We start from the raw sequence: 24,770 nt of genomic DNA on the forward strand, positions 1-24,770 counted from the left end.
TGTGCGGGCCGGGAGCAATCCGGGCCCTTTTTCGCGCCGCGCGGGCTGTGGCCAGCAGCCCGGGCACGCTGGGTTGGAGAGAACAGGCGACATGCTAGAATTAGTCACGGACGCGTAATGGTTGATTTAAGATTATTTACTTACATCGAAGATGGTCGCGGTGCAGGCAGGAAAACTTGCTTGAGTTGCAGTTACAGATAGAAAAGAAGAGAGGCGGACTAGAGTTCCTTCCTGTGAACATTCTTCTAGCCCATCCGGTTGGAGGCTCTAAACCGCGAGCCTGTCGCGCCAACCGAAGAAAGTACTCGAAGAAAAGAGCTCTGAATAGACTCACACGAAGTTTGCTAGGCTCTGTGGAACTTGTGCGCGCAGGGAAGAGGGATACGTCGAGGATTGTGCTCGGCGACAGGGAGAGGCTAGAGGCTGATCAGACCTCTGTTGCCTTCTTGATATTCACGCTGGATCCAATAGGCTCCGCAGCGCTTAGAGATCTTCACAAGACATGAAGTCTCCTCCTCCTGTGGAGTCCTCCCTTGCGGGGGTTCTCCTCGGAGTTCTCCAACTTGGGCGGAAACCACTCAAGCCTCTTATACAGCTAGCAAGCCAATCGCTAGCCGCCACGTGGGAATAATTTAGAACCGGCCAATAGTGGGACACAAATTTGCATGCGGGTGGCGGGAACTCCTTTGCACCGTGCATTTCTGTGCTGCAACAAAGAAATGCACCCTGCAAAGAAAGCTACTAGTGGCGGGAAATAATTCAGTGGTGCCAAAGCACACACAAAACAAAATCACACCTTTGGGTTGTGACAGCTACAAATACTGAAACACATTTGTATCGTTATTTACAACTAAATATAACCCTAATACTAGATTTAGTACTTTTATTTGCTAACTAGGGAGAATGAAATACAATTATGCAAATTTTAATTTAACCTAATTGCTTAAATTAATTCAGATTCTTCACATCTATATTATTTCCTTGTGTTAGCAGTAGTGAACAATGCATTTACTTTCTTTCTTTTTTTACTGTGATTTACTGTCATTATCTAGGAGTACAGGATCTCTTGGGTTGCTGAGTTGGGATCCAGGCTGTTGCATTCAGCCATAGTGTATCATTCCTTTCATAAACTGGTTGAACGGTCTTAAAATTAGTTCCGTGGTTGGCTCACTGTACTTTCATTGGAAGACTGGTCCAGATCCTCACTGCTCTGAGGATTAGAATCTTCCCGTTTCCAAGTCTAAGTTCATCCTTAGCCAGTTTATGCCTATTTGTTCCTGTCAAGATTTGCCATTTAGTTTACATAGCTCTTTTACCTCCTTGATATAGACTCCCCTGATTTATTTTTATTTATAGCTTGTTTACTGTAGCAAAATGGAGGGCTCATATCTGAAGAAGAAATAGGATGACTACCTACATGCTTTCATAAAAGAGAGCATATGAGCATTCATATCCACTCAGGCTTGATTTTTGCTATGCTGAACAAACCAAGGTCTTTTAGTTTTGTCTTCCCCAGATCACCTAATAACCCTTCTCATACACTGTTCCAATTTGAATTTGTATTTCCTGAACACAGATGACCAGAGTTGTATAGTGTTCCAGGTGGGGTCTCACTGGTACCTCGGACAGTGGCATTAATATCTTCCTATCTCTACTAAAATTTTCTCATTGGATACCCTTTAAGATTCCATTTGCTTTTTTGCAACTGCATTGCAGCAATGGTCTCTCTTCTTCCTGTGATAAACTGGTATATCTAAGTCTTTCTCCTTTTCTCTCATTTCCAAATGATAAGCTAGAAACTCATTATTAGACCTTAAAATGCACAACTTTGCAATTTGTACCGTTATTTGCCATTTCTATTACTTCAGTCCTTAGGTGGTTCAGTTCTTCCAGCATGATAGTCTTACTCTCCACTTTATTGAGACTGTTCCCAACTTTGTGTTATCACAGAAAATTAGGGTTGGAAGGAACCCAAGAGGTCATCTAGTCCAGCCCCCTGCTCAAAGCAGGATCAGCCCCAACTATATCATCTCAGCCAAAGCTTTGTCTATCCAGGCTTTAATACCTGCCAAGGATGGAGAATCCACAGCCTCTCTTGGTAACCTGAACAGACTTCATTATCAACAGATTTCATTAAGACACTTTTGATTTTTGTGCCACAGTATTTATTAGATGGGGTCCAAGAATGTCTCGGGCTGCATTTAAATGAAAAATAGAATTCAATCAAAATGTGCAGGTGGCATTCTTACAGTGATGTTATTTTATTTATTAGTTGATTAAAACTACAGAATGTTTTCTGCTTTCCTGTTGTTGAAACTAACCTGAGAAGCTACACTCTGAGGAATGTTGGATGACTGATGCAAAACAAAAATAAAAAGCAATAAGGCCAAACCTTTTTTGGGCAACAAACTGAAAGTACTGATATTTAGAAAAGTAAATAGCCAGCATCCTATTCCTTGCAAAGACTGAAAATAAAATAAATGCTTACCTTAATGCAGTGTGTGACTTCTTGTGCTGTTTTTAGAAAGTCTGGCTCCATGAGTTAAAAATTCTCCTGATTCTGTGTATAAAAAACCATAATTTAGCATGTTAGTAGAATTTTTTTAAGGACTTATTAATTCAGAAAACTTCATGTAGCACATTTCTCATAAGTTGCTGTGCATTCAAATTTATTTGTGTATTAAGAAGGTGCCGCACTTCAACAAGAACGTGGAAAAGCTTGAGAGAATCCAGAGAAGAGCCGCCCATAATGGCCACAAACTCCTGGAAAACCATTTCAGGATTAACACTAGGAAAAACTTCTTCACAGTTAGTGTCCAGACTGTGAAATAAACTCCCTCCAGAGGTGATGCAATCACCTACCCTGGAAATCTTCAAGAGGAGATTGGAGGAGGAGACTTTCTTCAAGAGGAGTCCTCTTTCCTGCCTAGTTAAATGGGGGCTGGACCCAATGATCTTGCGTGGGCCTTTCCAGCCCTTACAATCTATGAATCTACTCCTTTCTTGTAAAAATACTTAAAAGTATATAATAGACTTAACATCAACTTTATTTAATGACAAGGTAATTGATTATTATTGGACCTGGTTGTTCTTGTTTAAAGGCTTTTAAGATGCAGTTGCAGTACCAGAAGTCTACATACTCCTTGTTCTTTAGATTACTAATAATAGTTGTAGTAGCCTCTCTACAATTTCAGGAACCAAAACCCAGGAAGAGCCTCTGAATCCTTGAGTCCACTAAACTTAAGGCATGCTAGCATCTTGTGCTTTGTAACTTAAATAGTTGTAACTAGATACTCTTTTACACTATCAAAGAAGAGTACAATAAAAAAACATTTAACATGAAATACAAAACTAACAGCTTAACATTGTGAACAAGTATATAGGGACTGGACACACAAAACTCGTCTTTCATTAAAACAGTACGCTTGATCCGAGCTATAATTTTAGGAAATGTATGTATTCTAATATTATAAAAGCCTAAGTCTATCAGTCTGTCTGTCGGTGATGCTGACAAACAACCAATTGGAGTGCGAACAAGCATTCAAACGAGCTGGCAGTGGTAGAGCACTGCCATGAAGGTGGGGACGCGGGATGGAGGGAGGGGGGGGTGCTGGTCTTGCCCCCCTTACTCCTTGCAGGTGATGGCAGTGGTGTGGGCCTGACATGGATTGGGGGAGGAGCGGGCGCACTTTAGTGGTAAAAGGGGGAAGTAGTGGGCCTGGGCTGGGGGAGAAACTGACCCAACATGGCAGTGGAGGGTGGGGAGCAGTGGTTCCAGCCTGATGTGAGGGGAGGGGAGGAGCGAGCCTCCTCTTTCCCACCCCTTGCTCCCCACTGCCATGGCAGCCCAGCTTCTCCCCAACATGGATTGGGGGAGGAGCGGGCGCACTTTAGTGGTAAAAGGGGGAAGTAGTGGGCCTGGGCTGGGGGAGAAACTGACCCAACATGGCAGTGGAGGGTGGGGAGCAGTGGTTCCAGCCTGATGTGAGGGGAGGGGAGGAGCGAGCCTCCTCTTTCCCACCCCTTGCTCCCCACTGCCATGGCAGCCCAGCTTCTCCCCATGCCCAGGCCCACTCCTCCCCTCTCCCTGGTACTGTAGGAGGTAAAGGGGGAGTGGGCTCGGATGGGGTGGGGTTCCATCCCCGCATGCTAACCCCCCCTCCCCACCTCCACCCCGTCATTCCTGACAGGCAGTTGGCTAGTTTTTCAAATATGGCTGTAGGTGACACAACATGTGTTCAGGTTCAAGTTCCTTAACTGGCTCTAACTTTCTTTCTCAAGAAGTTCTGAGTAATGTAAATGAATATATTGCTGTATGCACAGTAACATACAGTATTGGATGTACAGTAGCATTCTAGATTAATAAAAGATTTGCACATACTTTTTGGTCAGATTACATAATATATTTGTGAGGAGAAACCCCTTCTAAAAGGTGTACTGGAAAAACATTTCTGTCATTTTAAAGTATTCTGGAACTTCAGCTATTTCACCAGTTTTTTTGTCTTTAAAAATGAATGCACTGTGGTCTGCTGTAGTGTAAAATCTGATTGGTACAGAGCAGAGTCCTCAATAAGTTGGAATCACCTTTTCTAAATCTAAAAGTTAACTAGGAATGTGTAACAGTAATATATTAGACTTTGTACCGTGCAACTACATATCTGGCACTAGAAGATCCATATCTGGCACTAGAAGATACACTGTAAAATGTACATTGCTTTGGATTGCTTTGCAAAAACTATTTATCTTAAAGTGTCTTTTTAATTGACTGCAAGCAGTTCCTTCTGTTTGACTACAAGAAGCAGGAAGCTATGCTTATAATTACAGTCATGCTAACACTATATTTCAATTTACAGTAATGGAACAAGAACAGGATCCAGCTGTGCAAGAAGATGAAAATATTAAAGCTATTAAAGAAGAGTACAAGAAAGCCTTTTCTTTTGTCAATAAAGGACTGAATACAGATGAACTGGGTCAAAAGGAAGAGGCAAGAAACTATTACAAACAAGGTCTTGACCACTTGCTCAGAGGAGTTAGCATTCTATCACAAGGTCCTGAATGTACAGGATCCGAGTGGCAGTCTGCCAGAAAAATGCAGCAAAAGATGCAGGAGACTTTACAAAACGTTCACACTCGATTGAACCTTCTAGACCAAAATATCCCTGCTATGCAAACTAATCCCAGTGCAGTAAGTGCCTCTGCGGAGGTGCCTAAATTATATCCAGTTATTCCTGCTAAAGTAAAGCCAGAAAAGCCCCCTGCACCTACCTCTCCGATTCTACCATCTCAGCTCCCTATAGCAGCTGAAAACACTACTGCTGCAGGCCAGGGTCAACTTCCAGCTGTGAGTCCTTCATCTCCAAACACTCACTCTTTGCCAAATGAAGCACCTCCTGCATATACTCCTCAAGCTACTGATGGACACTACACTGTATCTTATGGTACAGATTCTGGAGAGTTTTCCTCCGTAGGAGAAGAATACTATAAAAAGTGTACTCAGCCTCCTTCGCTTGAAAGTTTAGGGGTAGATGCAGATGAGTTGATTTTGATTCCCCAAGGAGTACAGATATTCTATGTGACTCCTGATGGGCAGGTTAGTGCTCCCTCATACCCTGGATATCTACGCATCATCAAATTTTTGGATACTGACAGTGAGATGCCCCGGAATCGTCCACCTGCATTTCTCCAGGTAATGTTTCGATTGTTGCTTAACTAGAAAATACATTCTGTGCCTGTCATCCATTCTTGAAAAAGTGGTAGGGCTTTGCAATTTAAGCAATTTACAGTTTTTATACTTCTGAGCCAAAATCTAGTTTGTGTTATTGTGAAGAAATGGTTTATCAATAAAAATACTATATTCTTAGATGTCACTAATGCAAGGTATTGTTTTTTGTGGAGAAATGGCCCATTCTGAGAATTCCAGAGCACCCAACATTTTGATAAATTGCTTCTTTTGAAAGAGTTGGCTGTTAACAGCATTTTAGTGTTACAGATTTAGCTTTTTCATCCCTCAAATTTGACCTATTGAATGCACGTTTGCAATTAATTAAATTGGTGTAGATAAAGAGGCAGTACGCTTAAACACTCAAATCATTAATTTGGATAACTGCGAAATTTTAAAATTTATATATGTTTGTCTCAGTTACTTAAAGAAGGGATACTCCCTCCCCCATCAATGAAGGATTATTTCATATTGTATTTTCCAGTGTAGTTTCCAACTTCACTCTTGTCTTGTTGGGTAATTCTGTATGTTTTACAGCCTTGCCTATAAGTGTGAAACTTTGTAAACAAAAAAAACAAAACAAAACAAAAAACTCTGCCTTCAGTTGCACGGACTCCCCACTACCAGTGTCAGGGAATTAGATGGTCCATTGGCAGACATGCCCAGTCTTTGTTGTCATGTGAACTGCTCTGAGTGGAACAGAAAGGCAAAAGCATTATAAAGCCAACACTTGTTTGGCACTAGACCCAGTCTACTTGCAAAGCTGGGTTTCTGCATCTCAGACCCCCTCTACGTGTTAAATTTGTTGTGTAGTTGACAAGGTAATTGCTAGGGCTGTGTGAAACTTTGGTAGCTGATTTGATTTGGAGAAGATTCAGCCCAATTTCAGCAGCTGAATCTCCAAATCCGGATTGAATCAGGAGACCAATTTAAAAGGTTTGAATCAAATCAATTCGGAGGCTTCTGATTCGGAAAAGATTTGGCGCTGCTTTAGTCTATGGCTGAATCTCTGAACAGGCAGCAGTCCTCGCCATGTTGGACACGGCAGCCTCTAGCTGGTAAATCTGTTATGGTGGGCAGAGGGGGTAGGGAAGGAGCGTGGAATAGGGAGGGATTGGGACTGGGAGAAGCTGCCCAGCCAGGTTGGGGGGGGTGTGGGACTTCGGGGGGAGTACTGGGAGCAGGCTGTGCCCTACTGCTACTTGCCCTCTTCTACCTGGAGCGAGCCGTGCCTGCATCATGCCTCCCCACCCTCCCCCTGCCCTAACTGGGCAAGTAGCAGCAGGGCATAGCCCCCGCTCCCAGTGCTGCCCTGCCCGAAACACCTGCACCCCTGCCCCAGGGGGGCAAGTGGCAGCATGGCATAGCCTACCCCTTGCTCAGCCGGGGTGGGGGGGAAGCAGGATGCCGGCGCGGCTGCTGCTTGCTGAGCCGGGGTGAGCGGGATGTGGGCACGGCAGTGCTGGGAGCGGGGCTGTGCCGTGCTGTCGCTTTTCCCCCTTCTGCCCAGACCCAGCCGCACCTGCATCACGTGCTCGTGCCCTGGCTGGGCAAGCGGCAGCAGAGCATAGCCCCTGCTCCCAGCACTGGCATGCCCGCGTCCCATGCCCCCATGCCCCAGCTGGGCTGTTTGTCCTAGCCTCAACCCCAATCCCTCCCTCCTTCACCCCCTCTGCCGCTTCCTTCTGCCCACCACAACAGACTTGCCAGTGGAAGCAGTTGTGTCCAGCGTCAAGGACTGCTGCCTGTTTAGTCTATAGCCAAATCTCTGAAGCGGCTCCGAATCTTCGGATCCGATTTGGCCAAATCGAATCGCTGTCCCTCTGAATAGGCCGAATCTGAATCCGAAGAGAATATTTGCTACTTTGCTCAGGCCTAGTAATTGCACCGTAAATGTAGACTGGTGACACATGCAAATTAACTATTGCACCTTAAAGTTATTGCTCAAAAATGTGTAATAACCAGGGATCCTGATTTTTCTTGGATTTTTTTTTTTTTTTTAATCCCCAACTTTTGGTTAAAAGAAGTAACCCCAAATCCACATTTTTTCCGTGATTTAAATGTAACACCACTAATATCTATATATGTATATAGTGTTTCATTTTAGTCCTAGAAAAATGTGGATTTGGGGTTCCTTTTTTTTTTTTTAACTGAAAATTAGGGATTTTTTTTTTTTAATCGGAGAAAACCAGGATCCCTGGTAATAGCTTGAGCTGGTTTCTCTCCAGCTTTGATTTGCATGTGACATGGGAGGAAGCACAATTGCTTGGATCACATATTAGATTCAATTGTCCCTTTCCGTGCTTGTGTAGAGGGGGTCTCACTTAAAAGGCTGCTGTGCTAAAACATTGTCCTGTAAAAGCTAGCTTGATCTTTTTCTGTATACATCTTTGGTTGTTTATCAGGAATGATGTCCCCAACAATGCAGTTTTTAGGCTCGTGTGATTCTGTCCCTCTCTTTTTTTGCTAGCTTGCTTTCATAAAATTAGTTTTATATATTTTAGTCTACTGTTACGTCTGACTCATTGAAAAAGGTGTTGCCCAGTATACACACATTCCTTTATGTTCTTGTCCCCTGCAGGTTTGTGACTGGCTATATCCTCTTATGTGTGATCAGTCTCCTGTTCTCTGCTGCAATTCTGGAGTCTACATGTTCCCTGACATGATGTCACAGGTGCCAGGATCACATGTGGGAGTAGTGTTGTCTTCAGAACTCCCAGCAGCCGACAGAGAGCTCTTTGAAGATCTGTTAAAACAGTTGTCTGATCTAAGAATCCAGGTAAACTCTAGGGCTGTGTTTTTTAAACTAATAATGGAAGTTGCATGTTGTCACTGCCTAAAAGTATGACTTTGGGGGACTTATCTTACCAAGTTATCTGAATGGTTGGTAAACTGGACAGAAGAATATTCATTTCAGTACAGCCAAATATAAGGTCAGGTCATACGCTTAGAAACACAGATCGTAGGCCATATTTTTTTTTTAAAAGACAATCATTTAAATGATATGGAATAGAAAAGCAGTCTCACAAACACCATATTCAAAGGTAGTATTGTTGCTGGACCACTGTTTATAGCTTTGGGTCCCCTTTAAAAATATGGAAAGAGTTCAGAAAATAAACCAAAATGATTGGTCTAAAAATATGCCTTTAAAATGAGAGAGTTAAAGAACTCCCATCTAGTAGCTGATTGGAGAGAAGGTGACATGACTGATCTGTGAGAACTTGTACAGACAGAAGCTCTAATATTAGAAAGTCCTCTTGTCTAGCAGATAAAAATATAACTGTATCCAGGGATTGGAAATTTGAAGTTGAATAATTTGAACTTGCAAAAGCAAGTGGGCATTGGAGTAGTATCTTAAGGAAACAAGACCACCTGCTTTTTTTTAACCACTAAGACCTGACCTGAGCTCAGTACTGTTCACACAGAACCCAGTTTTGTAATGTACTGTGCATTGACAGACTCCTGTGGTCAGGTAGAATCCTGTTTTGACTACAGTGAATTATTTTTGCTGGCACAAGGGTTCACCATAGAGTGCAAGATTGGTTTTACTTAACAAGCAAAGTAATTCCATCCAGTGCATAAATTACTGGGTGAAACTCTTTGCAGGAGTTTCCCTTTGTGGCTTAAACATTCCAGAAATCTCTTACTGTTCCCTCATATGATGTCGCAGGTGCCAGGATCCCATGAGAGGGTAGGGTTATCTTCAGAGCTACCAGCAGATCATTTTGAGGATATATTAAAACAGATGTCTGACCTCACAGTTCAGGTAAATTCCAGGGTTATGATTTAAATTTAAGGTAAAAGATGTAAATTGTCACTGAATAACAGCTGTTTAAACAGCTTTTATAAAAGTGTCTCAGGTTTTGGCAGTAGACTGGTAGTTGGGGCATGCTCTTCCACAAAGAGAATCCGAATATGAATCTTGACTTGTCTCTTTCTAACCTAATGGCAGCATGAAATGTTGCAGTTTTGCATTTGGAAAGGAGAATCTTCTACTGTATGGGTGGGGGGAACATCTCTGCCATAATCTGTCTCCATGTGATGATGGGGCACTGTTAAATACAGTCTCAGCATTTTATTAGTAGTAGTAGTATTTCAAAACACTGGAAATTCCCAAGGTTCTGCAATGTATTTTTTTTCTGTTTGGTCCTAACAGCGAGTTGGCCATGATGGGTACAGAAGGCCACTGAAGAAAAATGGGGAATTTTTTTAAGAATTCTAAATACTTTTAATATGAAAGTCTAAAATGTATCATGAGAAAGTTTAAATAGAACAAAAACACACCTATGAATTAAAGGATAATCCTATTTAAGTTTTTTGTTTTTGGTTTTTTTATTATTATTACTGTTTTCAAAATGCCCTTCTAAAAATTTCTTTTATAGGCAATATTCTCTTTAGGTTTTAATATAATAGAAATGTCAACTTCTGTGAGGCTTGGAGACTTTTTATGAAGTTGTATTATATAATTAGACAAAAATTGTCTCAAAATAATTGAGACAAACTGATGTGCATCTTGGGTTTGAAAGTCATGTGTGAAAAGAAAGAGATCTGATGCATGGGCACACTTCTGATAGGACATTTCCTCTTAGAATCATACATGTCCACGTATGGTTCAATAACTTCATTTTACTTGAAAACTAACTTTGTTGGTATTTACCAGGAGAGTATAGTTTTCTGTTTTAAATTAATTTGAATTCTGGTGGTATTTTTAAATAGTAGAAATAGATGGCTTTTTTTAACTGTGTTAGCCAGAAAGCAGTAGGAATTCAACCCTTTGTATATATTGTCGTTAATGTCTCTGAGAGTACACTTGACGACACATGATCATGGTCAATTTTGCAAAAGTTGTAGATGTTCCATTCTTTACAACAAGTGATTGGCTGATAACACCTATTTAAAAAGTTCTGTGTGATTTCTTTTCCTAATAGGTGACTGCTTTTCAGTTTCAAGAATTCTGAGTAAGATGGTAAAATAGAACTCGAGTTAAATTTTTTTTTTTAAGTTGCACTCTGGCAGCCAGGTGTTCATGCTACTTTAACAAGGAGTAAGGCAGAATGAAGGGCAGAGTGCCACCAGAGATTTAATTCATTCAATGAGGTGTAAGATTTTAGATGTGACAGCCTACTTCATCAAAGCTAACTAATTCTCCGAACACCATATAGAAACGTTATTTGTTGGCCTACAGTTGTTCAGCTAATTTCATTTTTATATAGTGCTGGTAAAAATCCAGTTACCAGCTGTACATAATGTCATGACTGATAGTGACATACATTTTATTTTACACTGCAAAATAACCTGCTTCTTCTGCATAGCAACTCACCTAAAGAGTTTATAGCATTGAAGATTAGTTGATGATACAAATAATGCATCCAACCATGTGTGTATTAAAGTTTGTGTATATACCTTTTTAGGGGAAAATTGAGTAGAAACCTATATTGTTAAATAATAAGAACTTGTACCTTTTGGTCATTCTGTTACTGTACTGATTAATATGCTGAATTTACTGACATCAAAATAGTGTGGCAAGACTGGGTAAATCTCTGCCTACAAATCATTATAGATGTCTTGTTAACTGTCTGTAGCATGTTACTTAGTGTCTCTAGTTGTTGAACAGAAATAAATAGGGTCTCATCTATTTTTTTTTAATCTCTCTCTGTCCATATTTCTTTAATAAACAGTCGTGTGTGTGGCCTTTTCCCCTTTTTCTTTTTTCTAAAAGTCCTTAAGTGGCTCTAGGTATTGAAATTAATTTCCTTGTGCTGTTCTGTATTTTTTACTCTTATTTATGTTTGCATTTCTAGATGATGACTATATTGGCTCTTTTCCATTTCTCCTAGACAAATCTTCTTTCACAACATCAACCAATCCACTTTTCAGCTACTTGTATTTGACCTTCTGGGTACTTAAGTTGTACTAGTAAGACTTTTCTCTTGGCACTGGCAACTTAGTCCAGGAGAGCATTCCTCTGTCCTCTACTTGGAACTAGAGTCCATTATACAGTGCGTATGTACCCTTAATAATTGCAGCAAAGTTGCTTTAATGAAAAACAGTCATCAAGCTGGTAACTGCTACCTTTGAGTGGTGGGCATTACTCCCTAATCCAAAGGCTTTAGCACATTGGGGATGAAGGCAAATGGTTAAACTACTCAGCCTGAAATGAAAGGCAGCATCATGCACAACTCTGGAGCTTTCCTGGCTGTACCAGCCTATAAAAACATCAGGACAACATGGAGTGAATAACTCCTCTTATCCTCCCCACTCAAATTTATAAATGAGAGCAACTTCCTAGAAAAGCTACATTCTTTTGTTGCAGCTGGACTTTCTGAATAAAGCTAGAATATCGGAGACTTCCACTTACATACTGAACATCAGCAAAGATTTAGTTTTGCTCTTAGAAAACAAAATGAATAGGTGGACATGTTTCTCATTTTTCATGCTTTTTAATATGTGCTGAGATGCATTTGGTCAAGTAGTTGAGCCAAGTTACTTCTGTTGGGAAGTAAATTGTTTGCCTTGCCGCTGGACTGAGTAATTCTGCAGAAAACATTGTGTTAAATTGTTTGTAAAACTCTCTCTCTTAAGCAGTCTTTCTGTGTGAAAGCCACTGAATCTGTCGCTGCACGTTACATTTAGTATGTGTTACGGGCATTTAAAATGCAAGCGACCACTCACTCAAGCAATAACACACGCTAAGTGCACTCATGCAGAAAGTCAAAACTCTGTTATATGAGCAGTATGTATTGAGTAATGTGTTCAGCTGTCATCTAGCTGTTCCATGGAGATAATACAAGCAATTTGTGCTCTTCACCCAATAGTGACATCAGCCAGGGACCCCTCTGCTGTATCACGCCCTACATAAGACAAGGAAAACCATGCATGTCAGGAAGAAAGATCTGGGATCTTTCACTTTTCAGGTTCCTCCAGGATCAAGTTGAAAGCCAGCTGCCCACAGCCATGGGATCACACCAGAACCAGTCCAAGACTCTGATGCAATGCCAGGGCTGGGACCAATAATCAGCAAGTTGTGCATGTTGGAGATTGTAGTAAACATTACTGTGTGACTGTTCAGAACACATTCTAAATTTAATATCATTTAGATTTAACATGGACTGTCTTGTACAACAAGGCCCTCGGTCAATTTACCCCAGAAATAAAATATTCTGTATCCAGCTACATAGCATACCAACAGGTTGCCCTAACTAATTTGATGTATTTTTCTTCCTTCAGCCTTCGGAAGCTTCAAGTGATGTGATTAACCTGGCCCAAACTGTCCGTATTCAACCACAGCCTGAAAGTGGGGGGAGAGAGAGAGTATTGCCAGAATGGAGTGAGAAAGTAGCCCATGGAATCTTATCAGGTATTGCCAAAATAAAGGATTCCTGTTTTTGTAAACTTCCTTCCAGTAGTGCTTTAAACAATATTGTTTAAACTTACAGCTGCTAATAAGCACTTTTTCAGGCCACTTATTAGAACTGTTATAGTCCCTGTGAGTTGCTTATGTTAATGAAAAATATGTCTATGTCCTGTTTTTTTCTTAAACATAAACATCCTTGATTCAGTACTCAATTTGTGGTGGCAAAAGCACAGATTTGTCAGATTTACACCTTCAGCACAACCCTAAGGCCTGTGTTGCCTGTGCTGTGACCATGGATCCAAATGGGGTTCAACTTGAATGGGTTATCAGAAAAGTAATATTTAGACCAACACTACTTGTGTGCAAATGCTCTTCTATCCCAAGAGTTTTCTCCAACTGTCTAGTTGCTGTGTATACAAGGAGACTGGAATGTGACGTTCGGAAAACAACTAACATGTAGGAATGTGTGGCTATTATCTCTGACCTTGCTAATACAGTGAAATGATTAACCTGGATCTGTATGAAAATAAAGCTGGATGAGGACTTATTTGATTTAAGACAGAACTAGCAAGATGAAGATGGGCTGGAGGGGAAGTGGGTGAGAGGAACCAGACAATAGTACTGCTGTAACGAATTTGTATTGGCACCTCTGAGAGGGAGTATAACTGCCATCTATAGTATAGGTATGTAACTTAAGAATGTTACTAGATCCAAAGCTGGAAGGAGAGACAGAGAAAAGAGCTTGTCAACAGCTTTTTGGACAAGCCTATAAGTATTACATGTCTTAAACAAATTTATTTTTGTTTTGAAGGGGCATCCTGGGTGAGCTGGGGCCTAATAAAAGGAGCTGAATACACTGGCAAAGCCATCCACAAAGGAGCTTCTAAATTGCGAGAACACATTCAACCAGAAGAAAAACCGTTGGAAATCAATCCGACTGTAGCAAAAGGGCTTCATGTGGCAAAGCAAGCTACTGGGGGAGCTGTGAAAGTCAGCCAATTTTTAGGTAGTTCATTCTGCATTTGAATAAAGCGTGGACTTTTTGCAGGAACTAGATGAGGGGCAGAAATGACCTGATTTGCAGGTCAGCTAGTTGTTCCTGGCTGTCACCTGTGTTAGATCAGTTATCCCTAATATTTTTTTGCTGTATCTGGCCCTTAGGTTGTCTCTTCTAAACCCATAGGTCAAGCATGTTGCTCTAATATTTCATGCAGCCTTAAATTCACTTTCAAATATACAGGTTGGAATCAACTTGGGTGCATTGAATACAGAAACTGACGTGTCTCAGTGTTGAAAGTTGTCATGTTTTACTTACCTGGCAATAACCTGCATTTTAAATATTATAGTCATAATACGGTATTTAGCCTATAGCTGTCAACACATCTGGACCAGTGTAGAAAATGTCTTCAAATCTTTCTATTTAAAATTAGACCAATACATCAATATTTAAACATCTTGGTAAGAAAGGGCCTGGTATTTAGAGGTGCTGAGCAACCCTAGCTGCCAGTAACTTCGTTCTCTTTGTTTGTTTGTAACTTGGTAGTCTCCTGGGACCGAACTGATATATTTTGTGGTGCACCTGGAGGAGTCAGTCCTAGTAAGAGACAACATATGGCATTGCATTTACATAGAAAAGATGCAGAAAAGGTTACCCTTCATTTAAATCTGTATTAGAATTCAAAAATGAACCTAGATATCTATTTTATGCCTAGTTCCTTAACTACAAGGTCAGCTTTTGTTTTTTTGAGAAGAGATGGGATTGCTTGGAAACTGGGAAGTAGGCTATTTCTGTACTTTAAATTTGAATATAGAAGGCTAACAACTTAAATGGAATAAGAGTGCAATAGGTTTGGGGGGCTTAATAGAACTCCTAATTCAGTGAACCAAACAATTTTCCCTTAAGTTTTATAAGAGCTTTAAAGAGACTTAATTTGAAAATGTATTTGTATATTTTGTTAGTTGAAGGGGTGTGTTCTATAGCAAGTTGTGTTGGAAAGGAGTTAGCCCCACATGTGAAGAAGCACGGAAGCAAATTGGTTCCAGAGTCTCTTAAGAAGGACAAAGATGGGAAATCCACTTTTGATGGTGCCTTGGTGGTAGCAGCAAGTGGAATTCAAGGTAACAAGCAAAGAATTTTCCTAAATACATATCATAAACTATATAACTAACTTTAATTTATCAGTGTGCTAGCCTAAAGTAAGATGTTTGCTTACTCTTACAGGATTTTCAACGGTGTGGCAAGGTTTGGAATCTGCGGCAAAATGCATTGCTAAAAGTGTTTCTTCTGAGACTGTAAACACCGTCAAATACAAGTAAGTTGGTTCCATCAGGTTTAAAATTGGTGTATACCCTGGATTATACTATGGTTTATATATGAATCTTGGCAAATACACAGACTTCTCACAGGCTAGTAGTTTAGGAAGCCTCACTATACTTTGCTCTAGCCATGCAGTGAATGGTTGGTTTTGGTTTTTTGCTTGTTTTGTTTTTTGTCGTCGTCCCCCCCCCTCCCCCCAGTATGTGAATAGTAGCAGACATGCCCTTTATCTAAATCATGGAACTGAATAAATGTTCCTGTTGGATGGTGTGTTTTGTTCTAATCCCCATGTCAGTATTTCCATTCCACCATGCCAAAAATCATGAGAGAAACTTAAAAAAATCAAGAGACTGGCACATAAATCATGAGATGCTATTTTTGAAGGGGGGGGTGTTGTTTGTTAAGGTGTTGGGGGCTGTGGGTGGGGTTTGGAGCCTGGAGAGAGGGGGGTCCCCACACATTGCCAGGATGTGGGGTACTGTGGGGCAGGAGTGAGGAGCTGCAGCAGGGCTGGGTGGGCTGTGACTTGGGGGTGAGTGGCAGACTGACAGTCACACACACAGAAACACTGACAGACACATAGCTGGTAAGTGGTGGGAAAAGGATGGAGGAAGAGGGTAGGAGGGGGAAGATCGAGGCCCCCGCGCTCAACCATGTAGTGTCATTGCTGCCCACCAGACTGGCAGGGGACATGGGGCGTGCTGGCTGTGCAGCACATCCCCTGCCCACCTGGTGGCAGGAGGCATGCTGGGGTCGCATGGCTGAGTTCTTGGGGCAAGGCAGCAGGGTGTAGAGTCCCAGCCCGCAGCGGGCAACCCGTCTCTGCTCTGTGGTGGGGCACATGCCCCCATGTCTCCCCCAGGGGTGTGCATTGCTGTGGGGGAGCTGTGCCCCTCCTCTGCGCCTCTGGAGGACCTGCCCTGACCCAAGGCCTCATTCACCCGTGCCCCACTCCCTCCGTCACTGCCGATGCCTGATCTCTTTCCTCCTCCCCACCCCCCCCAAGCCCTTTCCCTCCACTTAGCAACTAGGAAAATCCTGAGATTTGAGGGTCAGATTGAGAGATCGTGAATTGGAGTTATTTTGACTTTGAAATCCTGAGTCTTGTGATGGTTTTGCAACAGCTGTCATTACTGCTGTGTTCTAAAATATTAGTTTCAGGAGGTGTTGGCAGAAATCCTATTCATATTTTGATCTGGATGTTACAACATAGCATCATTTTTCTTTTCTTTCTTTTTTTTAAAGTGTTCAGTCCACAAGTACTTCATTGTTTTTGAATTACTTAACTCTTTTTACCACTTCAGTTTCCTAAAGCTACCAAAGTTCTGAGGAAGTAGAAATAATATGACTATGTCTTTTTCCCACCTACTTGTACTTCGAAGTGTTAAAGAAAACCTTGGCAGGGGTTTGAAGGAGGAAACTTCAAGTATAGGCAGTAGCAGTTGGGTGAACAAAGGAGAGTGTGACTAGAGCTTTTTCATTTATGTTGGGCATAGAAATAGATGTTGCAGAAGCAAATAGAATGGGGTGGTGGGGAATGGTAGAAGGATTTGGGAGCGTCGGTTACTAAACTGATGGGAAGACAGATGGTAGAAATTAGAGATGGGGAGATATTGAAGAGGACTGTTTGAGGAGATGGCAGAGATGAAAGCATGCAGGAGGTATCCAGGTGCGATGGATATGATTGAAAGTGGGAAGTTTCTGTTGTGATGCATTACAGACTGATGACTGAAAAAGGTACTCCTGCAGTGCTGTGGGTGCTACTTCATAGCAACAGGTCTCTTTTTATAAGTAGACCCAAGAAATACAGTAAGGCCAGTGGAAGGCTGGGTAGAATACTTGCAAGTGGCATGGAAAGAAAATAATTGATGTCTTTGTAATATCCTTGTGTCCAGGGTACTTCTTTTTTTTTAATAAGTTTTGTTGGCTTCCCTTTGTATAGGAAGCATCTGTAGTAGCTATAATTAAAATATTGGCAGTGGGCATACTGGTTCTTTGTCCCTTTGTGGACTAGACATGTCCAAGTAACGTATATAAATGTGAGAGTAACCATCCTGCTTATCGAGGTCTTTTCTCCTCCATGTATCACTTTAGAAGAGTCTGACCTATCAAAACTTCATCCCTCATCTCTTCCAACTAATGGAGTGGTAATCACTCCACTTGCTCCAAATGGAATGATTAGCCATTTCCTGTTAGAAATAATTGAGGGGTTGTATCCTGTTGCCCTTTTAAATGCATACTAATGTTTGTTTCTATTTTAGATATAAAAATAGGAAACATGGAGATCAACAATCAACGGCTACTAAGAGTGAAAAGCACTAAGTAACTTTAAATCTTGCAGTTAACTACAACTTGCATTATTTGATGATTTGAGGATTCCTTCTTCTACAAGGAGTTTTAAAAAACTTTGTGAAGTTTCAGTGTAGATGAGGGGTGCTCATCTGGCCAGTGAAGCGGTCATCCAGACCTTTGGGCTCCTAGCAGGTCTGAAAATTTGGCAGCAAGGGAGCTAATATTTAATTAGGAGTCCTGTTCCAGACCCCTGGAGGACTCCCATATGCTGCATAACCTGGCCCCTTGTGCTATATTGCAGGGCTGGCCTGGCATGGAGGGTTTGCAATGCCTGATCCTACAGACCAACCGCACACCACTCATTCAGCCCATAGGCCAAAAGGTTGTGCACCACTGATTTAGATGACAGAACAGATTATTTTTCTTTTGTATCACCCTTCAGGAGTTTAGTTAATTTTATTTTTAAGACCATGGTAAATTCAGTTAAATTCGTGGCTAAATTGTGCAAATTAAGCATAATAGATGCAAATTTGAAAGAAAACCAGGTTTCCACTCAGCTAAAACATTGGATTTAGTATCTTGGACCGTGATACTCCCTTCTTGTTACCCCATTTCTCTAGAACCCTTTTTAAAAAAAGGGAGAGATCTTGGAATGTTAAGTCCAGAATGCCTGCAAGTTAGTAGGAAAATGAGCTTAAGTTACATCTAGTAGTTCACTTGCCACTATAATTCCATAAAGGCAAAATCATTATGTAGGTGAGTGAATAATTCTGACATTGAAATTAAATTTACAATACATTCAAGTATAGCTACAAAAGTAGTAGCTATTTGGAGATCACTACACTACATACTTATGTGCTTTTTTCACTGCTTTTTTGTTTTTGTTTTTTTTTATTTGAGCTGGGGTAAATATTCAGTACTTCAAATAGTAAGGCTTAGGAACAAAGATAAATCAATTATATCCTCGTGCACTGGATGATGATGTAAGCACAACTATGACTGTTGATGCTCTAGCAAAGTGACTTGTTGTTTCCACCTTTGAAACATTTAATCAAGCTGGTGAATGTGTATTGCTTTTTGCTGTGAAACTAATTCTGTGATCTGCCTTCATAATTAAGGCTGCTACTATATCAACAAAGAATTTGAAAGAAACATACTACAGGCTTTTCCTATTGAATTTTAATGTTGGTTCCAGCTTTCAGCTGCAAGGGCTGATCCACTAATATTAAATAAGGACCTGGATTTTTGTATTTGATGCACACTTACCTTTATTCTCAAAACAAACAAACGAGCAAAAAAAAAATACCTGACCCTGATATCCTAAAGGGTATATTTATGGATTAAAAAGTAACCCTTGCCACTTTTGCCAGGTACATAAGAGAAAGATATCAAGAGCAGTGATGGGAGGGCACCCTTAACACAGCTTCATTGCCCAGCTACCAGGTTAGGTAGCCAGGTATGCTTCTCTGGCACTCCGGGAGTATGATGACAAATATAACTTTCGATCAGATTACTAAAGGCAGCAAAAGATTTTGTTCCTGATGAGCCAGGCCTCAAAGGAGGTAGCAGCAAGCATGGCTTATGGGCTGTAATTCCAGGAGTCAGCTATGTGAAACTCCAGAGTTTGCTAAAGCACTGTCTAGCAGCCTGCCTTAGGTAGACTGCGGTCGGTGTTCTCTAACCATATCAAACTCTTCTGTAAACTAGCTGACCCTGCATGCTAGGGAAACTTCTGAATGGAAAGATCTGACTTGCCTACCTGTTTAAACTACCACGTTAGTATGGATAGGCCAGACCATCACTGGGGCCTATGCCTTAACACTTGGCTAATCTCACCTCTTGTGCAAGTCTTCTAATACAGTGGGGGCCACCCTTCCTGGCAGGTGTGCCACAGGTAAGCTCCACATGCTCCCTGAGTGCCGCTTCGATTTCCAGTCAGTCTGCTGCGCTGTGCTCTATGTTCCCTGCTTGACTTGTTGCTTTGTTTTCTTCTCTCTGCCCTGCGCTTCCTGATCTGTTCTTTTGCTTTATGGTCTCGGCCCTATCTGTTACTGTGTTCCCTGGTCCCTCTCTGATCTGCTGCATACCACACACAGACTGCCCGTGCCACCAGACATGAATGCCACAGGTTGGCCATCCCTGCCCTAATGCAACAAGGAAGTACAGAGGGAGCTACTCACTAAGTTTTCCCAGGGATTTGTATGAGGTCTCATTTCGCGTTGTTTCCTACAATTGTAAATAAAAATAAAAAGGAGAGGGGGAGTACTGGCAAGTTTTCCATCCCCCAGCACCATTTATGTCTAGGTCCTGAAGAATGTATGGAACAGGATTGAGGAATCGTTGATATTCTGACACTGGTAAATGTTCTGAAATTAATGAGCACTACGATAAATTAATTTTAGCAACTTTCAGTATTCCTGTTTAAATATTTTAACAAAGCTCATTAAAGAGCCAAGGCTATGTTCTTTCATATTCTTTTGTGTGCATATTCTTTGGAATGAGCTCAGTTCTCCGTTCCTTGAAATAAATTGGACTATACTCACCTATACAACAACTGTGTTTTTAAGGTATGGAGATGATGCTGGCCATGCTACAGATAACGCTGTGAATTCTGCAATCAACGTAGGAGTGACAGCATTTAACATTGACAACATTGGCATCAAGGCTATGGTGAAGAAAACTGCAAAGGAGACTGGCCATGCTGTGCTGGATGAATATAAAGTACTGGAAAAGGAAAATAAGGAAAAAAAGGATGCAATATGAAAGCACTGAATTAATTCTTAAAGCCTTACAGTATAGAGTTAACTTACTTAAATGAAAATATTGCTAACATGTAATTTAACATAAATTATCTTGTATTTTTCTAACTGTTATTGGAACCTGCACTTGAGATGTAGTACTTTTCTCTTTCTTTAGCCTTTCCTGCAGTGATGTGGCAGTCTAACCACTAGAAGACTATGTATTTGCAGTGAATTGTGCTATCTTTAAAAAGAAATTTCCAGATGCACTTTTTTCCAAAATATTAAAATGCAGCACTAAGATAAATAATATAATCTTAATTTATTCTGAGTATTTTTGTAAATTCATATTTGCAGAGATGGCACTGAGTAAAGCTATTAGAGTTTATCATTCTATTTTTCATTATAGTTTTAATTAATTTCAGCAAGCCAGAAAGGGCATAAGATCAACAATTATATGATTATTAGCAGGACAAAAGACCGTTCTCTAGAACCCAAGGAATGGAATCTAGAGCTAATTTCAGCAGTGCATATATTTTATATAAGACCAAAACTCAAGGAAATGTAAGATGAGCCTCAGGTAACTGTAGCCACCCCTTTTTGAATTAAAAGCTTTTCAGATTTACAAACCAAAGACTTCACCACACTGTTTTAAAGTTAAAAGTCACCTTTGAAAGAGAGACACTTGAAAACCGGAAAATAGTCAATAGAAGGAATATTAATCATTTTGTGAAAGCTGAATTTGTTTCCTTTTCAACCAGGCTATATTTCCTCTGATCATTAGGCTGTAGGCTCCAGCTAGAAAACTGTTCTGAATAAAGGCTTTCATTGACCTTTTACAGGCTCTGCTTTACAATTAAGCTACTATAATGGCAGTCTCTTCAGAGGGATCTGTAATAGTGTAACAATGGATAGTGTTGCCCTCTAATGGAATGTAAATGAATTTCATGTAAATTGTTTAGTGCTAGATACTGAAGCAAATACTGAAGGGCAGTATCCTTACTAACAGGGAACTTTCAGTCTTGTTAAGAGTACAGGGTTGGGACATGACCACACAATTTAAGCACTGGAGTGGGGAAAGAAACCCAAGAAAAGTAACTTGTTTTATTTTGCTTGGTTTCTAATGGGAGAAGAAATTGACATTTCTTGTACAGTTTGTTGTGTGGCAACTCCATAGATAGAGTTTTGTGAACAATTGTGAGAGAGATTATGCACAGCTGCTGGCTTAAAAGTTGTGTGGTGGGTTTCACAACCCTGATATGCTCTAACCTTGACTGAGCCTGTACAGCGAACAAAAGTGCAGTGTTTATAATCAGTCTACATTCCATACTAATGGGAGCTGCTACTTTTATACATAACCGGCTGTTAAGTGATACATACTGATCAGACTTCAACATGCACAGCTATTTAAAAAAATAATATATATACAGGAGGAAGAAGTGGAGCATTTTTGTGTGGCTGTTGCATGCATGTACCTGGTGGTGATGAGAAGCCAAGGACAAAGGAGTAACAACACGAAGTGCAATTTATGGAGTGTCATATTGAATTGAAATGATAAATAAAATTGGTCAGATACCTGTGTGTTTGGCTTGATTTATGATTCAGAGCTAGAGACAAGTTTTCAGTTGGGAGTAAAAGAGAACAAGTGGGAAGTTTCCTGTGACAGACTAGATTGCGATCTTCAGTCGTGTCCCCAGGAACCCTGGCTTGTACAACATCCGTTCAGCAAGCTTTTTTTCCCTGACATTTTTATACTAGAGAAAGCTGGGGAGTGGATGCGGTTAGGGTGCCGCAGAAAGTATGAAACCAGGTTCCTTGGGAAGATGTGACATCTTTTATTTGACCGACTAAGGCTCTGCAAAGACTGTTCTGGGCACGAATGCCTTTCTTCAGGCAGAGGGCGAGTGGCCAGGGGAGCACCGGCCCGGCCGCTTCTGCAGCTCGTGCCTCGGGGAGACTCTCCTCACCGCAGCGTCTGCACGGGAACGTCCCGCGGAAGCTGCTCGGACCTTGTTTCCTTGCTTACAGCGCACTCCGCTGTGATTGTCCCCAGCAGCTGATTCTTGTGGGGGCGGGGGTAACCGCGTGTGTATGCGAGCAAATACTGTAGAGGGCGATTGGCCCCGCCCCCGCCGTTTGAATCTAACCGGGTGGAACCTGCCGGAGCTCTCACGTGGCTCGCCGGCCTGCCGCGCTGGAGGGCAGTCACGTGACTCGACACCTGCTGTTGCTGGTGGCGCGGCGCGTCACGTGAGCGCCACTCCGGGCGACGGCGTTCGCGTCTCCAAGGGCGACGGCCGGCGGGCGGGGCCATGGGGGAGGCCAGCGGCGCGCGCGACCCCGAGCAGCTGCGGCTGGAGCTGGGGCAGGAGGAGCGGATGACGTAAGTGGCGGGGCGGAGCCTCAAGCTGAGGGCCCTGGGGGCTGGGTCAGGCTGAGCCAGAGCTGGGGGGCAGGAGGGGGAGGCACCTGGCTGGGCTTGGAGCTGGGAGCAGGTGAGGAGGCCAGGACAGGCGCTGGGAGCCAGGGAGGGGCAGAGCCAATGGGGCTGGGGGTGGTGCTGGGGGGAGCAGAGTGGCGCCGCCCTGCTGGGCGCAAAGGAAAGGGGCAGGGAGCATCACTGCCTGGCGGACATGACCCCCTCCAGCAACACCCCAGCATCCTCCTTCCTCTAAGGCCACTGGCTGGGGACCCTCCTGTGAAGCGTGCTCGCTCCCAGGGGGTGCATCCTGCCACTTGTGTCAGCAACTCAGCAGAGGCCCTTGTGTGCCATCTCACGGTTGTAACCTGCTGCCAACCCGCATGGAGGTCACTGTTCAGGTCCAAGATAGACTCACTGGGTTTTCAGTTTGCCCAAAGGAAAGGGATAAATAAAACCTTCCTCCACCCCCGAAAAACGTTTAAGAACTAAGAACATGAGAAGCTGTATTTAAAAAAATCATTGCTGGACTCTGGAAGCCAAGCATTTAGGAGTCAGGAAATGCCCAAAACGTCGGTGCAATGTGAATGCGCCTCCTGTGTGCTGGTGCGTTACACTACAGTCTTTTGATTACATGAGCATGTACTGTTTTTTTCTGTAGGGCCTTTGTTGCATTCAGCATTTGGGTTGAAGGTGAATCGGAGATGGTTGGTAAAAGAGAGCAGCATATGTGGGACCCCCATTTAATTTGTTGCAGAAATTGGAAAATGTGCAGTGACAGAGATAGGATGGTCTCCTGGTTAAGCCTGATTTAGTGTGTGCCATCCTTTCTGTGCACTGAGACAGGGGTCCTGGGGGAAAGAGTAGTGAGAAGCATGTGATCGTGTAATTAAAGCCTTTATTGTAAAGCATACATACCAGGGAGCCAAGTTAGGATGTCAGATATTACTGACATTTCCTAACTTGCATGTTTGACTTTGGAATTTTAGGACTGTTCTTTTAATGTAGTTGAGTGTCTGTGGGAATGTATGTGCATGGCCACAGTATACTCACATATTGCATACACACGCACCTCTTCAAAACACCAGCTGTGTGAATCTGAAGTGTGCATTATCTGCGACAAATACAGTAAGAGCAATTTGCCGCTTGCTGAGCAAAAGGAAAAGTAAAATCTGTGATCTAAAGCAGGGTTCTCAACCTTTTTCATTCAGGGACCCATTTGCCAAGGTCGATGGCTTGTCCGAACCCGCAACCCCCTGGCCCTGCCAGTGCCCAACCCACAGTCCCCTGCCAATGTCCCTCACCCCCAAGCCACAGCCCCCTGATTTTTCGGCCATGTTGGTTTCCTTCATTCCTGATCCGTAGTCCCCTGCCCCCCTGCCCCCCAGTTCTGCTGGGGGGGGGGCCCAGCTGCCTCTGTCTTGCTTGGGCCAGAGCACAAGCAGCGAGTGCAGGCCCCTGTGTACATGGGCACTGGCCCCGTGCTACTGGCCCAGGCACGCAACTCCCTGCTGTGAAGGAGCTCCCCTGCCTTCTTCCCCTGCTGAAGGTCCAGGCATCTACTCCCCGCACCCTCCCAACTTCCCCTGCCCTGCCACAGCTCTATGCCTGGCCACAGTCCCCAGCACCTGTGCATGCACACACACACACGTCCCCCCAGCCCTCTAGACAGTCCCCTGGACTTCCATCCCCCACTCCCCATACACTTCCCTACGTCCAGTGGCTGGAGCTGCTCCCACATCCTGGCCTTGCTGTATGCTGGCCATGTGCACTTGCACGCTGATGCACTTGTGCCTACTACCACCAGACATCTCAAGTAGTGCTTGCAGGCTGGAACACTTTCAGCCTGCAAGGGGAAACCCATGCTTTTGCAGGTTTTTCTGGGACTTCCTCGCCACCTGTTCACATATTCTTGTGACCCATGTTTGGGT

The 24,770-nt window shown here is 42.5% G+C and overlaps 2 protein-coding genes across 9 annotated transcripts in view; both read left to right on the top strand.

Moving 5' to 3' along the window:
- SPART (spartin) overlaps positions 1 to 21,995 on the top strand; it is a 26,050-nt gene extending 4,055 nt beyond the window's left edge. For 2 of the 5 annotated variants that reach the window (XM_025193984.1, XM_025193985.1), the window contains exons 3-10: positions 4,854 to 5,686; positions 8,301 to 8,498; positions 9,390 to 9,485; positions 12,947 to 13,076; positions 13,885 to 14,079; positions 15,033 to 15,191; positions 15,295 to 15,385; positions 20,250 to 21,995. In XM_025193984.1, coding sequence (XP_025049769.1) covers positions 4,854 to 5,686; positions 8,301 to 8,498; positions 9,390 to 9,485; positions 12,947 to 13,076; positions 13,885 to 14,079; positions 15,033 to 15,191; positions 15,295 to 15,385; positions 20,250 to 20,445 — 1,898 coding nt within the window. In that variant the 3' untranslated portion in view covers positions 20,446 to 21,995. Of the gene's footprint in view, positions 1 to 4,853; positions 5,687 to 8,300; positions 8,499 to 9,389; positions 9,486 to 12,946; positions 13,077 to 13,884; positions 14,080 to 15,032; positions 15,192 to 15,294; positions 15,386 to 17,651; positions 17,713 to 20,249 lie in introns of all 5 variants that reach the window. The other 3 variants (XM_006037586.3, XM_025193987.1, XM_006037585.3) reach the window with 3 other exon arrangements.
- Positions 21,996 to 22,575: 580 nt separating this feature from the next.
- Positions 22,576 to 24,770, top strand: part of CCDC169 (coiled-coil domain containing 169) — a 41,275-nt gene continuing 39,080 nt past the window's right edge. For 3 of the 4 annotated variants that reach the window (XM_025193988.1, XM_006037587.3, XM_025193991.1), the window contains exon 1: positions 22,576 to 22,803. Coding sequence is in view for 2 of the 4 variants with exons in the window: in XM_006037587.3 (XP_006037649.2) it covers positions 22,733 to 22,803 (71 nt within the window). In the remaining 2 variants the exon portion in view is untranslated. The remainder of the gene's footprint in view (positions 22,804 to 24,770) is intronic. The other variant, XM_025193989.1, reaches the window with a different exon arrangement.

This window comes from Alligator sinensis, unplaced genomic scaffold, assembly GCF_000455745.1.
Source record: "Alligator sinensis unplaced genomic scaffold, ASM45574v1 scaffold1312_1, whole genome shotgun sequence".
Taxonomy (NCBI): Eukaryota; Metazoa; Chordata; order Crocodylia; family Alligatoridae; genus Alligator; species Alligator sinensis.